This window comes from Danio rerio, chromosome 14, assembly GCF_049306965.1.
Source record: "Danio rerio strain Tuebingen ecotype United States chromosome 14, GRCz12tu, whole genome shotgun sequence".
NCBI lineage: Eukaryota > Metazoa > Chordata > Actinopteri > Cypriniformes > Danionidae > Danio > Danio rerio.
The window spans coordinates 35,965,555-35,982,267 of NC_133189.1; the positions used below are offsets into that span (position 1 = coordinate 35,965,555).

At 37.2% G+C, this 16,713-nt stretch overlaps 1 protein-coding gene and 4 non-coding genes across 6 annotated transcripts in view; all 5 read right to left on the bottom strand.

Annotated features, from left to right (window-relative positions):
- gpc3 (glypican 3) overlaps positions 1–10,442 on the bottom strand; it is a 296,516-nt gene extending 286,074 nt beyond the window's left edge. Inside the window, exon 1 of one of the 2 annotated variants that reach the window (XR_012389405.1) lies at positions 9,946–10,258. Coding sequence is in view for 1 of the 2 variants with exons in the window: in NM_001305618.1 (NP_001292547.1) it covers positions 9,946–10,105 (160 nt within the window). In the remaining variant the exon portion in view is untranslated. Of the gene's footprint in view, positions 1–9,945 lie in introns of both variants that reach the window. The other variant, NM_001305618.1, reaches the window with a different exon arrangement.
- A 456-nt stretch (positions 10,443–10,898) lies between these two features.
- mir363 (microRNA 363) lies at positions 10,899–11,025 on the bottom strand. Its single transcript, NR_030129.1, has one exon. It is a non-coding gene; the product is annotated as a microRNA 363 (primary transcript).
- A 228-nt stretch (positions 11,026–11,253) lies between these two features.
- Positions 11,254–11,358, bottom strand: mir19c (microRNA 19c). The gene has a single exon (NR_030017.1). It is a non-coding gene; the product is annotated as a microRNA 19c (primary transcript).
- Positions 11,359–11,394: 36 nt separating this feature from the next.
- mir20b (microRNA 20b) lies at positions 11,395–11,488 on the bottom strand. Its single transcript, NR_030011.1, has one exon. It is a non-coding gene; the product is annotated as a microRNA 20b (primary transcript).
- Positions 11,489–11,603: 115 nt separating this feature from the next.
- mir18c (microRNA 18c) lies at positions 11,604–11,688 on the bottom strand. Its single transcript, NR_030014.1, has one exon. It is a non-coding gene; the product is annotated as a microRNA 18c (primary transcript).
- Between the last annotated feature and the right edge of the window lie 5,025 nt (positions 11,689–16,713).

Below are 16,713 nucleotides of genomic sequence, written 5' to 3' on the forward strand. Positions count from 1 at the left end.
CACGTGAACACTGGGAGAACATGCAAACTCCACACAGAAATGTCAACTGACCAAGCCAGGACTCGAACCAGTGACCTTCTTGCTGTGAGGTGACAGTGCTAACCACTGAGCCACCGTGCTGCCATAAGTAATTGTATAACATATAAAATACACTGTATGTCATAATACTTTCTCATATCCTAAAGAATACTGAAAGTAATGCATTTGTAGGTTAATTTGCAGCAAAACAGCAAACTTTAGCAAGCAAAATATTTAGCAAGCTAAAAGGGGCTCAAATTAGGACTTCAGCTTAAGGCAGGATTATCTGTTTAAACAACCAACCAACAGCAGATGTAGTTTCTCTGTTTTTAAATTCCGTTTGCTCACATGAATCCCACAGAAATAACCAAACATCAAACTGAAATAAGCCAGCATGCTCAGCAGGGTAGTTTATAATTTCTTTGAGGACTTGCTTCTGATAACTGGAATAACAATACTGACTTTACTAAGAGGATCTAGCCTTTGATGAGGTGAACAAGTATCTCTGTAATGCATTCTGCCATTACTGACATTAAAACAAGCGGCACAGAAGCCCCTTAACAGCCTATAACATGAGCTCTAAAGGGAGGTCAGTGGCACTTCATTAGCTGGATATCATTCGTGAGCGCCGATGGACGGCAATACAGATCCCTCTCATCTCATTTTGATCTGAGAGACGAACCCTGACTTCACTTTGGATTCAACCCACTGAACTCCTCATTACTCAGACAAAACCAAAGCGACAAAATCAAACCAGTCAATTCAATGCTCATTCTTATTTGAACGCTTGATATCTAATAAATTATTTGCAAGGGAAGCAGCATCAAAATGTCAGACAGATGTGTGCAAGTGAGAACTGTACACTGCAAAAACTCCTTACCTAGTCAGGAGTTACAATCTTATTTCAAGCCAAAAAAAACACATCTAACTGATTTTGTCTAGAGAATAGTATACTATGCAAAATCAGATTGTTATTATATTATATCAGATCAGATTATTATAATTTATTGTCTTATTTAAATAATAAAGCTTTAAGTGAAGTATTTTACCCTGTAAATTAAGCTTAATTACAATCAGAGACATAATTTAAGACAACCATTGTATTTTTAAGACTTTTTTTTTAGCTGTAATATCTTGTTTTAAGTTTAACTGTGTAAAAAATGCTTAATTACGCTTAAATACATTTGTATACATTGTATGTACATGTTGTTTTGTTGCAGTAAGCTTCAGTGTTTTGAGAAGCAACCAATCGGCAACATCACTATCTCTTGTGAAGCTAATATTGAAGCAACTGAATCTGCAATTCATCAATTTCACTAGGCCTGGCTCCATAATAGAGCACATGTCTATAGACCCAAATGTTAAAATGGTCAACTTTACAGCAAAAAATAAACGCGTTTACAGCCTGGTGTCTATAGCTAATATTACACTTCATGACAACTGTAAGGGGTGTAAATTTTTTTTATAACTCATCTATTTTGTTTATATTAAGTTATATTAAGTCTGCATAATTAAGCCTGCGCTTTTATTTTGAATGGTGACACCCATAGACATCATCACCAGATATAAATCAGAGGTAAGACTCTCTTATACGGAGCTCTTGGCTAAACTGCAGTTCGATCAATGTTCCTAACCAATAAACAGCTCTCATTAATAGTTCAGCATGCTTTCACTTTCGTATTTAACATGAAACGCACATTTATCAGTAGAAATGACATCCCGCCCTACTCATAATTCTCTTTTCATATAGCTGTATATATGCCTATTACATATCCATAATACACTGTGATATAGCTGGGTTCGGATCATTTTGCTTACTCACTAGAATTAATCCACTCCAAAGTTCGTTTTAATTGAACCGAGACCACCTCATTCAGGCGATCTCAGACCCATTGATTTGGCGCAGATCTGAGCGCGATTGCTGGTTTCACATATGCCAAATGAACCACGCTAACCGGGCAAATGAGACAGGTTCTGAAACAAAAGTCTAGGTCTGAAAGCACCCTAAAAGACTAAAGACTTTATTAATATATTATACAACCAAGCACAAGTGGTCAGAACAAACGTATTGTGGTTTTCTTAAAAAAAAAAGCTAGTCTAACAAAATGCGAGCAGGCATCTGTAGCGCCTCTTTGCCCTTTTTTGGTAGCCCCTGGATGGCGTGATGATGTACGAACAAAATGGTGACAGCTGGCAACGCCCATATGCAGCTTAATTTTTTTATTTTAATTTTTTTGTGTTTTAGCAATACAAACATATTAATCATAACAATGGATGACATCAAGTACAAAAATAAATAAATAAACAAAATTATCAAATTAAACAATATTTACAAAGCCCTTAAAAAATTTCACAGTTTTAACACTTTTTTTGCTGTAAACATTTTGTAAAGTAGTAATTAAAAATTTTAAGTCACAGAGAAAATTCTGCAGTTTAGGTAATGATGAAGAAAATTTACATTTGTGAATATATTATTTACCCAATAAAATAAATAAATTACCTATAAATTCTATGTCATGTTTTTCATGAGAAAAGTAACAAATTATATCACACATAGAAAAGTCAATGCTAAACTTACATTTTGATGAAAAATAAACAGATAAATCAGACCAAAACATATTAACATGTGAGCATTTGACAAAAAGATGATCAATTGATTCGACGCTTGAGTTACAGAAGACACAATTTGGGTTAGGATTACCGAATTTAGATACAATCTCATTTGTGGGGTAGATATTGTGTAACACTTTTATATGTAACTCTTTAACTTTGTTGGGAACACACAATTTGCAAGGTAAGTTGTAGCTTCATTTGCGCTCTAAAGAAACCTATATGGGTGACGTCACGGATACTTCGTTCATATTTTTTTACAGCCTATGGACGCAACAAGTGATAATTTTGCATTATAAATACTGTCTAGTCTTAATTGTGGACAGCATGCATGGCTGTGTGATGTGATCCTAATTCATACTATAACCCTGTTTTCATTTTAAATGCTTTGGCTCATTTTAAGACAGAATATATAATGACAATTCTTAAATTAAGAGGAATTCTCTTGTTTAGTAAATCTAGTTTAAGACCTTTTCACACAAAATAAGAAAAGCAAAACATTTACCAAGCAATTACCAAGCTAGTTTTAGTATAATTAGACTAAATGCACTGCTTGAAATAAGTGCTTACTTGAGCCTAGGTAAGTTTTCAAATCAATAAAATGTGTAATTATCTTACTGCACTGGCAGACAAATTGTCTTGTTTCTAGTCTGTATTTTCTTAAAGCTCTAATTCATTTCTCATATTTAGATGGTTATTTTTCACAGTGTAAAGGTGCCTTTGATACTACAAAGAGAGTCAGCGGTCTATGACATTCAGCTTTTACTCTCAGGGCTGGGACGAGGGAGAAAGATATCTAAAAAAAAAAGAGAGAAATGGTTAAGACGTGCCAATGGAGACGAGGGTGGGAGAACCTCCCATTGGCTTTTTTTGGTCTTGTGGCCCCCTGGCATTACATGCAGCATGATTAGAATTCAGTTCAATCTTCCTGCGGGCTGTGTCTCGACTTGGCCTCCTTGTATTCCACTGTAGATACATCAGTCATCGCATCCTCTCTTCCCTCTAATGTTGGTCCATCAGTCTCTCTCTCTCTTCATCCCACTCACTCATACCAGCAGAGATCGCATTTGGCATCTGAACAGACACGCGGCGTTTGCATCTATCACAACTCAGCCCAAATATCACTATGAGTTTAAAGCCCACCGTCGGGTTTACTGGGTCACAGGGCTATGAATGCGGATGCCTGTTGCCGAAAAAGGGGTCTCAGAAGGTGAACAACACATCTACAGTATGTAAAAAAACAAGCCGAAAGAAATCCATGTTTCTTTAAAGAAGTAAGCGAAGATATTTTGCGAACTTTTGAGACAAAAGATGCGATACGAATCAAACAAGCACTAAATCTGCAAGCAAGCTGTGAGAGTGAGAGAAACTCTCAGTGGAATAAGCAAAATCACTTGAAGGTGACAGCTGCACTATACAGCCTGCAGTCGCTCCCATTTCCAATTAACATTAAGGTTGTCTACATTCATTTACCACTTCAAGGCCAGAAACAAGGTTCCAATAGCTGCTCCAATGGAGAAATATTAGACAGCGCTCTTTTCACAATGCACTATGTATACGAATGAGATTTTGTAAAATCAGCTCACACTGCCATCAGATTTTTTTAAATTACACCACTGTTACAGGTGATGAATGGACTCAATCTCTACTGAAGCTGTTAGTTAGCTGTTATGTCTTTTTGCTATGCAACCATATAGGGGGGAAAACAAAAATGATTTGAGTTATTCTTCCACTTCTATAATCTTGAACTAGTCTGCCAACTCTGCTTGAACGAATGGCATCAACAAGGCATTTTACCAACAGAACTGCCACTCACTGGACATTTTCTTTTTAATGCCTTTTTCTGAAAACCCTAGAGATGGTTGCATGTGAAAATCCCAGCAGATCAGCAGTTTCTAAAATACTCGACCAGCCCGTCCGGCACCAACAATCATGCCACATTCAAAATCAATTTTCTGAAGCTTGATTTGAACTAGAAGGTGACAGCTACACCCTATAGGCCACAGTCCTTCCCATTTCCAATTAACATTTAGAACATGTACACTCATTTGCCCACACAGAAAATATAAAAAACATGGCAACTTGCAGTAAGAACTGTGAGTTGTCTCAACAACTGTTTTTAGTTCTTCTCAGTAACAATATTTTGTTCAGCTAACATATTTTTTTTTATTCATGGAATATTAAATATTGTATTTTACTAATAAATATATTCTTGTCACTTCAACTGAAGCAACAACTGCTATAGAGTCAATTATTTTTTTCTGTTTGGTGGATGATTTTTTCGAATTTGCAAAATAAGTACTTAGTTCTAGTTAGCTTATCATCCTGTTTTAATCATTTTACTTAAAAACTACAACCACAAACTTACTACTTCATTAATTTTCCTTTGTCTCTTTATTCATCAAGGGCCACCACAGCGGAATGAACCGCCAACTTATCCAGCATAAGTTTTACACAGCGGATGCCCTTTCAGCTGCAACCCAGTACTGGGAAAAACCCATTGACACTCAGACACCTGTAGCGCATGTCTTTGGACTGTGGGGGAAACCAGAGCACCGGGAGGAAACCCATGTGAACACAGAGACACCAACTGACTCAGCCGGGGCTCGAACCAGCGACCTTCTTGCTGTGAGGCGACTGTGCTACCTACTGCACCACTACATTTACATTTAGTCATTTAGCAGACGCTTTTATCCAAAGCGACTTACAAATGAGGACAAGGAAGCAATTAACACAACTATAAGAGCAACAATGAATAAGTGCTATAGGCAAGTTTCAGGTCTGTAAAGTCTAAGAAGGAAAGCATCAGTAATTTTTTTTTTTTTGGGTACAGTTAGTGTGATATCCAGAGAGGCAATTGCAGATTAGGAAGTGAAGTGGAGACTAAATAGTTGAGTGTTTAGTCGTTTCTTGAAAACAGCGAGTGACTCTGCCGTTCTGATGCAGTTAGGGAGTTCATTCCACCAACTGGGCAGATTGAACGCCAGCGTTCGGGAAAGTGATTTCTTCCCTCTTTGGGATGGAACCACGAGGCGACGTTCATTCACAGAACGCAAGTTTCTGGAGGGCACATAGATCTGAAGAAGTGAGAGCAGATAAGAAGATAAGAAGGACTATGTCACCATTCTTACAAGCAACAGATACACAAACTTAGTTTTTGATCATCGCATAACGCATTTGCGAATTATTTAAATATCAACATTGCTATTTAACACAAAAATGTTTGTCCAGAAAACTCTGTTAAACATATGGACATAACATTTTTAAGAGATCACGCCTAGCTGATGATTTATTATAAAGCTTGTTTGGCATCCTCGAGCCTGGGGCTCCCTCCTGTTTGCAAGACAAGAGGAGAGTTTGAGCTCAGGTAGATCGAGAACTCCCCTGCTGTAGTGGCTAATGAACAGATAGTGACTGCTCGTAAGAGATAACTACTAACTAGGCGCATGTCTATGGTGCTGATTTGGATTAGTCAATTAACTGAAGTTGCATGTTTTTGGCCAGTAGGACGAACCCGCGGAAAACCCATGTGAGCACGGGGAGAATGTGTAAACTCCGCACAGTAATGTCTCCTGGCTTGGTAAGGACTAGAACCAGTAATGTTCTTGATGTAAGGCAACAGTGCTAACCACTGGGCCACCATGCCACCCATCTAGGAAAGGAGGAGGAGTAGGGGTGGAAGGGGGGATTCTTCAAAACGAAGATGGCATTTATATGGAACTTTATGGTGGCTTAGAAATCGTCTGATTGGTGAATCATGAATTGAATAATGCGGGACCGGCTGCAAGCAATCATAAGCATGTGATCCTCTCGAAACTAGTTTATAAATAAACTTCACTTAGCGAATATTGTTGACATAACATATTTTTATTTTTATCATTTTTAGGTCAATATTTATTCACAATTCTTAGTATATATTACAGAAAAAGTACAGTGTGCTGAACAAATGGTAATTTTATTTTTTACAGTGCACTTTAAAGCCAGTTTTATGCACCATAGGTGCTCTGATTGAAGAAAATTGGACAGCTCTCTTTTGACAATGCTCATTTTGATTGTATAAAGCTTAATACAATCACCTCAAACTCTCATCAGATTTTTTTATAATATGCCATTATTACAATGTTTAGACTAATATCTCTATTGAAGACATTCAGTCTTTAAAGGGGAAAGTTATTATGTGCGGTTCACACAACTGTTTTGCCATTTTTCTCAGCAAGTGTGCCTCTTAAGGTGCTTCTGGCCAACACATAAATCAATACCAAATAAGGGAGGCAAACAATTAACCTCACATACTTTCATAGTCTGACATAATACTAGGACAGCCAATTAAGGTTTCAAGCTACATATGCTGGACCTGTGCGGTATCGGTTCATATAATGAATCAAAATGAATAAAGCCAAAGGCTTTGCCGCACCACTAATTACTGCACCAGGCATAAAGTCCAGAGCCTAGTGCCGCTGGGATTATCAGGACTCTACACTGCCTGCGGCACACTTCTGAAAGAAAAAAAAACTCAGTTAGTCCTTTCTCTGAAGAACAATGTTTAGGTTTCAAAAAACTAGAGCTTCAAAAAGACTTTTATTGCAGGATTGTACCCATCAGGAAATGAAGTCCCCTACCAGCTACAGATAAATAGCACAAGCAACCCAAAATGCTTTTGAAGAAATTCTGAAAACTGCATAGCACTGCAAAAAGATGCACAACATACACGAATGATATATCTCATGCACGCAATCCTCATAATATTTAATTAAAAATAGACCAGATACTGGAAACACATTCTGGCAGTCCAATAGAACGTTTTCTTAAACTCCGATAAAGGTTAAAACGTATAAAAATTCCTCTGAGAAGGCAAATGACTGAGAATATCACTCTGTTCCTTGTCCTTAACCCAATTGCAATCCATTTAAATTGCAAATGGGAAGTCTGCAAAAACGAACAGCACCTCTGATTAAATGGAACTCTGGGAAGGTCACTTTATATCTCCTGAAAGCAGGGATCACTCAGGGTTTAACATTCATTTACCTGCTATTTGAGTCACATGGAATTAGAAAGACCCCAGCATTCATTTATCACGGTTCAAAATATTTCAATGAAGTAATAAAAGTAAATGATTTTAATATATATTAGATGTTCAGTTACGAAAACAATTTTAATTAAAAGTGTTTTGAATGTCAATTAACTTAAGGGAATGATTAGAATAGTGATATAAGATTTAATCTATCTCTTTTTAAAGGGAAATTGCTGCCACTAAGGGAAAAAATGAAGATACTTGCACATAAAGCAGCCAAACAACAAAATGCAGTCACTGGGGAAAAGCAAGCTCCTTTTCAGCAGAATTTTTGTTGTGAGGGCCAAACAAACTCCATGTTTTCACCCCCCTTCCCTCCAGACTCCAGTTGAGACAGAATTAAAGCTTCAAGCAGTTAAGGGAAGATGTCAAGAAGAGAGTCAGCCATCCATCCTGTCATTCATCTCAACTCATCTATCTCCTCAGCTCTCCGCTGGGAAATGTAGCAACCTCAATAAACACACTAACACAATTCGCCTTCTCCAGTATGACAGGTAATTCACACTAGTTATGGGTAAGAGAAATACATTTACAGCTCTCCTCTGGCTCTTTCTGCAGCCACAGCTCAGAACTGAAGATGACAATCCAGTCAAGACACTTATTTCATCTTCATACCTACTGATGGATCTGCACATCACACGGAAGGTGAAAATAATACCACATGAAATGTGTACAGAAGATGCAATTGTTATAAATAGATCTCTATATGGCAAGTCATTTTAACATTTAGCCTCTAACGTTAGGGATGTCCTAAACTAACTGTAGTATTTTTGACTGAACAGTCTTTGTTGTATGAAGCCTAATTCTTCATTTTATGTCAGCTGTGATCACACAGGTGTCATAAGCAAAGAGTGCAATTTGAGACACGGCTAAATGATCTGTTTGCAAATACATTGTAATGCACAGTGGATAAAACAAAGCTCTGTTCAATACCTGACATCTAAAAGCTTTACACTCAACAGCATACAGTGCATTCTTTGAGGTACTGACACAAAGACAGTGATGCAAAACATCAGTGCCTTGACAGACATTGAAATTCCATCGTATCTAACTTTGCTGTATTGCTTTCTTTGAGCTGTCTCTGGGTGAAGTAGAATGCAGAAGCTGAGCAGTCAGTTATGTTGACAGTTTAGCAGTTTATAGCATAACTTTACAAAGTTGCATTGTTCATTTTCAATTGTATCTCATATACTGTTGAAATCAGAATTATTAACACCCTTTCCTTTTTTAAGTATTTCCCAAATAATGTTTAACAGAGCAAAGAAATGTTCACAGTATGTCTGATAATATTTCTTTCTTTTGGAGACAGTCTTATTTGTTTTATTTGAGCTAGAATAAAAGCAGTTTTTAATTTTTTAAAAGTATTTTAAGGTCAAAATTATTGGCCCCTTTAATATTTATTTTCGATAGTCTACAAAACAAACCATTGTTATACAATAACTTGCCTAATTACCCTAACCTGATTAGTTAACCTAATTAACCTAGTTAAGCCTTTAAATGTCACTTTAAGCTGTAAAGAAGTGTCTTAAAAATATATAGTAAAATATTATATGCTGTAATCATGGCAAAGATAAAATAAATCAGTGATTAGAAATGAGTTATTAAAACTATTATGTTTGGAAATGTGTTGAAAAATATTTTCTGTTAAACCGAAATTGAGGAAAAAAATCAACGGGGGGCTCATAATTCTGTCTTCAACTGTATTGTCCAAGCATAGTGAAGCTGGAATATGCTGTTGCAATAAATACGATAAGAATAGTACACTGTTGATTCTAGTGTAAAAAACTCAGGTAGGCTATATTTAAGTAGCAGGATATAAAGATTGTTTACTAATAATTATTACTAAATTAAATGCTAAAATGGCCTGCCGTACGAATTTCATCTAATGGTGACATCGTTTGTAGTTTGATATATGCTGAATTCCTTTATTTATGTGTTTTTTATGTTTAATGTCAGATCTAAATAACTCAAAGTACATTCTCAAAAACTGAGGTTGCGCAACTAAACATATATCAATAGCCAGGTTTATACCCCTAGAAAGGTGTCCAATTTAATTAAAACTATGTTTTCATTCAGTATTCATGAACTATTACAAACATGAAACAAAACGTGACAACATTTATGACAACAGTCCCAAGGTTTACTGGATGACAGGTAAAACTTTTGGACGCGATGCTTTAGAAAGCTTAACAAACCACACAAAATATGAATAAGCATATCTTGAGGATCTGAATATGTAGTTTTACCTGAAACTGGGGTTTCTGGGGTCCATTTCATCCCCGGGTACAAAAACTGAAAGGACGAGCGCACTTCGCGACAGTCCAGCACCTGACTGCTCGGACGGGAGAACGGCAGCACCAGGACACACAAAATCAGCGCACCGTACAACTTCAGTCCAGGCATCATGAATCCAAATGTGCTGAAAACAAGAGATATTTGGCGGAAAATAAGGCTTCCAGATGACAGGTTTGTTTACAAAGGAAGAAAGCGGGCTCGGTGTGCGTTGCTTGAAGTGAGCAGTAAGCGATGTACTGGACTGAGCGGCGGCATCACTGGAGTGAGGGTGAGGAGGGTCCTGTGGAGCTCTTCATCTCTACCTCATTAACAAACACAAACTTCATGCTCACAAATCAAGGTCACGCTTCCCTGAGGCATGAGTGACAGCGAGATTTACACGATTTCAGCGTCATTCAGATCTTACCGATTACAGAAGTGGTCGGTATATTGAACTCTTGTTCTGACGGTAAAGTTATGATTATGACGACAGGAGGCGCGTTATGAAGCCCGTGCCCTGCCGCGGTCATGCGCACACTAGAGACGCCAAGACCAAGTCTAAAATACTCCATTTATATGGACTTTTCCGCCCCGACCTGGACTTAAATCAGGTGTCGAGCTAATTTAATCGGCTAAAAAGTTACACTTGATAGTTTTACCGGCTGGTGACTGGATATTCTGACTATGTCTGCATTACGGGTGGCTAACAAATTTATATTTGACAATTAATTTGAATATGCAGTGCAAACAAACACATTTGTGATTTTTTGTGATATGCTGCCATCTGGTGTTGGTGAATGTCATTGCTAGGTGTACTCGTTAAAAATATCTGAAATCAATTTCAACCAGGGAGATGCAAAGGAGAGTCAAATAACTTAATAATTTTATTAAACAGTTTGAAGCATACATTGATATACAAAAGGAACAAACGCAGGTAATGGAATCCAGCGGATTACAGATGGATACCGTGCAATTTTTATTGAAGTTTTTCCATCACTAATAAAATTGCAGAGTCATCCACCCGAAAACAGCAAGACAAATATTTGCATTTAAATATATTTTTTAAATCATGCAAAAACATTTTAAATATATTTTTGAGAAGTAGCATTATTACAAGCAATTGTCACTTAGGACTACTACACAGAAAACTCAGCATCTTATTTTCTTACTATACTAGTGTCATAGAATTATGGCATATCATACAGACTTTATTTCCAAAAGAGTTTTGCATTAAACTTTTTGCATTCGCATGACTAGAAATATAATCTTGATTGTAGAAGTGGTTTGTCCCTGGCGCAGCGAGTTTTGCATGGATTTGCACAGCATGTTGTAATAAAGCCGGATGCAATCCTGCAAAACTCACCCCAGATAACAGGGCTTTTCCATAAGCAGCATCTAGTGCAGCTCCACAGTGGCAGGCAGAAGGCGTCCGGCAATACTTGAAGTGCAGACATTGCAGTAGATCCACTGGCACTACCTGCACTGTGAGCACTTTGGAACTGCCAGGACAAACTCAACACAGATCATAAAAGAAAGAATAATTAAAACAAAACAATAATAATTGATAAAACAAGAACTGCATGTTATAGAACTTGATGATAGTATGTTTGCTTCCGTGTGCTGAATATACAGCTACTCCTGCCAAAAGGAACATCTAGCGCAGTAGATACTAGACTACTTCACTAACTACACAAGATGCACCTTAGCAGGAAGGCCATATTATAATAAAGCAATGTGTGTTTTTCTTGAACACAATGAAAATGCTTCATTAGTCATCACTGCACCTAGAGGGGGGAAAAGGGAAAAAAAAAGATTAACAACCTTATAACATGCTTGCATGGCTAAAAAAAATCACTAACATAAAGAATCCATTAATTAAGTTTACAAAACGTATGCCCTATTACAAATCACTATTAAGTGTTCATATTTAACACGTTTTTGTTCTGAAATTGAACTAAATAGATAATAATATGTAAACAAAAAATAACATAAAAATACTGCAGGTTGAAACACTCGAATAAGTTTACGATTCAAAACTTTAGTCAAATTCTCCATAGTTTTGAGTCTGGCTGAACGTCAGTTTCTGGTGATTGGCGCGCTTTGCTCGTGTTTCACAGGGTCTCTCAAAATGGAGGATCTTCAACTGAAGGCAAGCACAACTAGTAGGAAGACCCTCACTACTCTTTTATATGCTAATTAGTCCAATTAAATCCAACACAAACTCTAGGAATGGCCCACTCATTACTTAAGCTCCTTTAAATGTTGATTTCTTCACGCTGCGTTGTTTGATTTCTAATAGCATTTATGCGTTTATAGCCAACAAATATACTTAATTTCGCGCTCTATTGAATCACAGGGGTCCAGGACAGAGGGGAAAAGCAACAGTTGAATATTCGTCTGACTGTGAGGTCGAATCCGCAAACATTAACTAGGCCTTGAGGTCGGTGCCCGATCTTCTGCTTGTGTGGCCCACGAGCTCTCCTTTCGGAAGCTGATGTTTAATCAACGCCGAACCCTTTAATGATATAACATGGTTATTACGCTACAATTTAAGCAAAGCAGCTGAAAAGCTTGTGTTTACACAAGAGTGGGTGTTTTCAACAGGAAACGAACTCCTAGTATCTATAAACGCAGACAAAAACAACAAAACTGGGTTAAGTGTGAAGGAAAATTAAGAGGTTAAACGACGGTGCAAGTAGCTTTTCCCAGAACACTCAGCTTCACAAGTAATGTTGTATTCATCTATAGTTTCTCACTTGAGTTTAGATTTAGATAGATTGCCCCTTTCTGTAGCAAAGAGCCACGTGAAATTCACTAATGCTACGAGTATATATGAGTTTAAAACATAATCAGCACTAAATCTCGAAATTCAACGTGTATAACGTTTTAAGCTTTAAACTCGCATATTTGTAATTTCTATAATTATTAAGCTTTAGAGACGTTTTATAACATGGTCCAGATTTACCCAAAAAGGTAACTTTAGTGCATTAACTTGCCCTAGCGCAAACTAGTAACACAGGTTAAATATTAATCAGCAAATCGTGTAAAGACAGCCTTAATTGTTTCATTTCCTTTCCAAAACAACCGGAACACTTGACAAAATCACACAGATTAAACACATCCCAGATAAACTCGCAATAAATTGCTAGTATTAATTATGCCATTTTAAACGCTTTACACTTACATGCATACTTACTTAAGGCAACCAATCACCTACAAATATAATATCTAAGCGCTCAGGAGTCCATTGATTGATCCATCTCTCCTACATTGTCTGTTAGCTCCCCAGCTGCTCCCCACACACAGACACACACACACACACACACAAAAGCCTGTCCTACCGACAAACACTGTCAAAATTAAAAGTTTCCAATCACTACTCGCCACAGCACAGACCCAAGGCTGATCTCTGGTCACGGCGCCAAGCAGCTGTAGCTTTCGGACGCGTTTCAGGCCTCGGTGGAAATTAAACTAGCGCGTAACCTCCGAGTTGTTTGGGATCATCAGGTTGGAGAAGGTTTACGAAAGAGGCGCGAACGTCTCGTCATGTGATGATGGGCCTCGAGCCTCCTCCTCCTCCCTCACACAACTCACTCAATCCCCCCACAACTCATATCCGCTCTCCTATATCACATTTACCACTTTACCATCAGTTGCCTAAAGGAATTATAAACAATTACACTGTTTCAAGGAATAGTGTTTATTGCCTGTTAACACTCCCTTGACGAGGCTTGTATTTACTTAAAGGCATAGTTCAGCCAAAAAAAACTAAATGTAGCTACTTGCTAGTCATGTTGTTTACCCTCAGGTGTTTCCAAACCTTTATATGTTTCTTTATTGTGTTGACCACAAAAGATATTTTCAAGAAAGCTGAAAACTTCCAGGAAAAACAAATACTATTGTTGTGTTTCCAGCTTTCTTCAAAATCTATTTTCTGTTTAACACAAGAACGTCAAACAGGGTTGGAACAAGTGAGATTAAATGATGATAGATTATTTAGTTTAGTGTGAACTAGCACTTTAAACTTAACTTACAAGCAAATAGAGGCGAATACAACACTTCTAAGTAGCACATTTCCCTATTTTGGAGCAATGTTTTTCTTGAAATGTAAATTTAAGGTGAACACATTTAAAACACTAGACATTTTGTCGTTGGATAGTGCACAGACATCATTTACAGCTGCTGTATAAAGTGAAATAGTCCACATACCTGATCGTGAAGTTTTATCTTGAAGGTTTCAATACCTTACAGCGCAGATGTTTCATGTTCAACCCATATCACCACTACTCCAGATAGACAACAAAATGTTATGTCATGCATGTAATTTTAGAGCATCCCTTTTTTTCTTGTTGGGGGTGGGGGTGAAGGAAGGTCCGCTCAAAATCCCTCTAAAAATGTGCCTTGGCTGTAAAAATAACTGCTTATCAAAACCAGTGGGAATCTTGCAAATGCAAATCTCACGACATTAGCCTACACGTCATTAAAAAAGCTTCCTAAATATAGTTATGAGTGTTGGATGCTGTCGTTTAGCTTTATGGGAATAAATCCTATGGTCAGTGAGAGGCAGAAGGCTTTGTTGACCTCTGACCTCAGTTCCCTCAACCCCCACTATTCTCCACAGTGTGTTGTATGTGCACCATTGTATTGGACTTCAAAGAGCATTTCCCGCAGCATTCCCGCGTCATTTTATCTGCCACTTCATCTTGTGCTTATTTGTCGAGTTTGCTTGCAAAGTAAGTTGTAGATGTAAATACATTTTCAAACTGTTTAATACAATGACCATAGAGACAGGTTTCTAGACTGACTTTATATGAAAATATCTGGAAGTTGCCGCTCTCTTCTTTAAATAGGAGGAAACTATGAGCGTCCTTTTGAACTTTAACCTACTTTTTCCTTCTCCACAAGACACAAAGAAAATGATCAGCGTGAAAAAGGATAGGGTGTATGCATTTACTTATTAGACAGCAACTGCTAGATTATACTATATTAAAGAAACACTGACTAAAGTGTCTGAGGAAAACAAACTAAATCAAAAAGTTTTTTGTGTGTGTGAGTGTTTTAAAATTATTGAAGTAAATGCTAATTATAGCATAAAACTGCATAACAGCAATATTCATTCATTTTCTTTTCGGCTTAGTCCCTTTATTAATCTGGGGTAGCCACAGCGAAATGAACCGCCAACTTATCCAGCATATGTTTTACGCAGGGGATGTCCATCCAGCTGCAACTCATCACTGGGAAACATCCATACACACATATTCACACACATAGGGACAATTTAGCCTACCCAATTCACTTATAGCGCATGTCTTTGGACTGTGGGGGAGACCGGAGCACCTGGAGGAAACCCACGCCAACACAAGGAGAACATGCAAACTCAGAAATGCCAACTGACTCAGCCGGTACTCGAACCAGCGACATTCTCACTGAGAGACGATTGTGCTATCCACTGTGCCACCGTGTCACTGTTAACTGCAATTTTTTTATAAAAAGGTACTACACAAGTCTTATTAAGGGCTATATAAGGTGGAACTTTTAGGTTTTGTACTATTGAAAACCACCCTAGTGATAGCTTTACTTTCTGTCTAAAGATCTTTTGAAACAGTACCGGGAGTCAGTTAAAAATGATCTTATATGCATGTCTGATAATAAAACTTCAACAATTTCGCATTGGATATAAATCAGCTCAAAATACTGAAATATAAAAATCATGCTGAGCTTAACAATTATCATTTAAATCAGAGATGCCCAAACTAGGCCCAGGGGGCCAAAGTTGGCCCATGGTAACCCTGATTTGGCCCACTATACCATCTGAGAAGCGCGAGAGAATTTTGGGAAGAGTTGGGGTTAAAGCTTTTTAATACACATTGTCATTTCTTTAATGTAACCTTTCACTGGTTTATTTTGGTGTTAAGCTACGAAAAAAAGCAGGTGTTTTATTTAATGTTCTAAATGAATCCATTTTTTAAATTTTTTTTTATGAACATCCCATTGTTCAACATATAGACCCCAATTCAGAAGTCCTCATTGAGTAAATCAAAGCAAAGGCAGCTTGACTAGTGTATTCGGCAATAAACTCCATTGTGTTATAAATAGAATTATATTTTCATCATAATAGGGCCATTATAAAATATAAAATGATATATTATGCATTGGTTAATGATTAAAGTAATGTTTTCTATTTATTTTGAAATAATAGTAATGAATTATGGCAACTTTGTAATAGAGTTGGATATACATATCTTCGCCTCACTGCCCTCAATCAAGTTTAATTTTTGGCCTTTCATAGGAAAAATTTGGGCACCCCTGATTTAAATTAAACAAATTAACATTTAAGCTCTGATAATATGTTTTAATATATAGATATAACCTAAAACAATTATTTTTGTTTACGCAGTCACGTTAAAACAGAGATGCCCAAATTAGGGCCCGCAGGGCAAAGTTGGCCCATGTTGAAGAGAACAATGCCGAAGACATCAGCGAGACATTAAATCAAGGCAAACACAGGTGCTACTTGACTCGTGTATTCGGCGTTGAACTTCATTCTGTTATAAATGAGATTGTTTTTAACTCTTAAACATGGAATATTAAAAACACTGCATTAATTAATATAAAGCAATAATTAATTGTTATTTTTGAATATTATTAATTACCCATGGCAACTTTAATGTAATACAATTTGGTATATTTACCTTCAGCTCACTGCCCTCAATCAAGTTTGCTTTTTGGCCCTTTAAGAC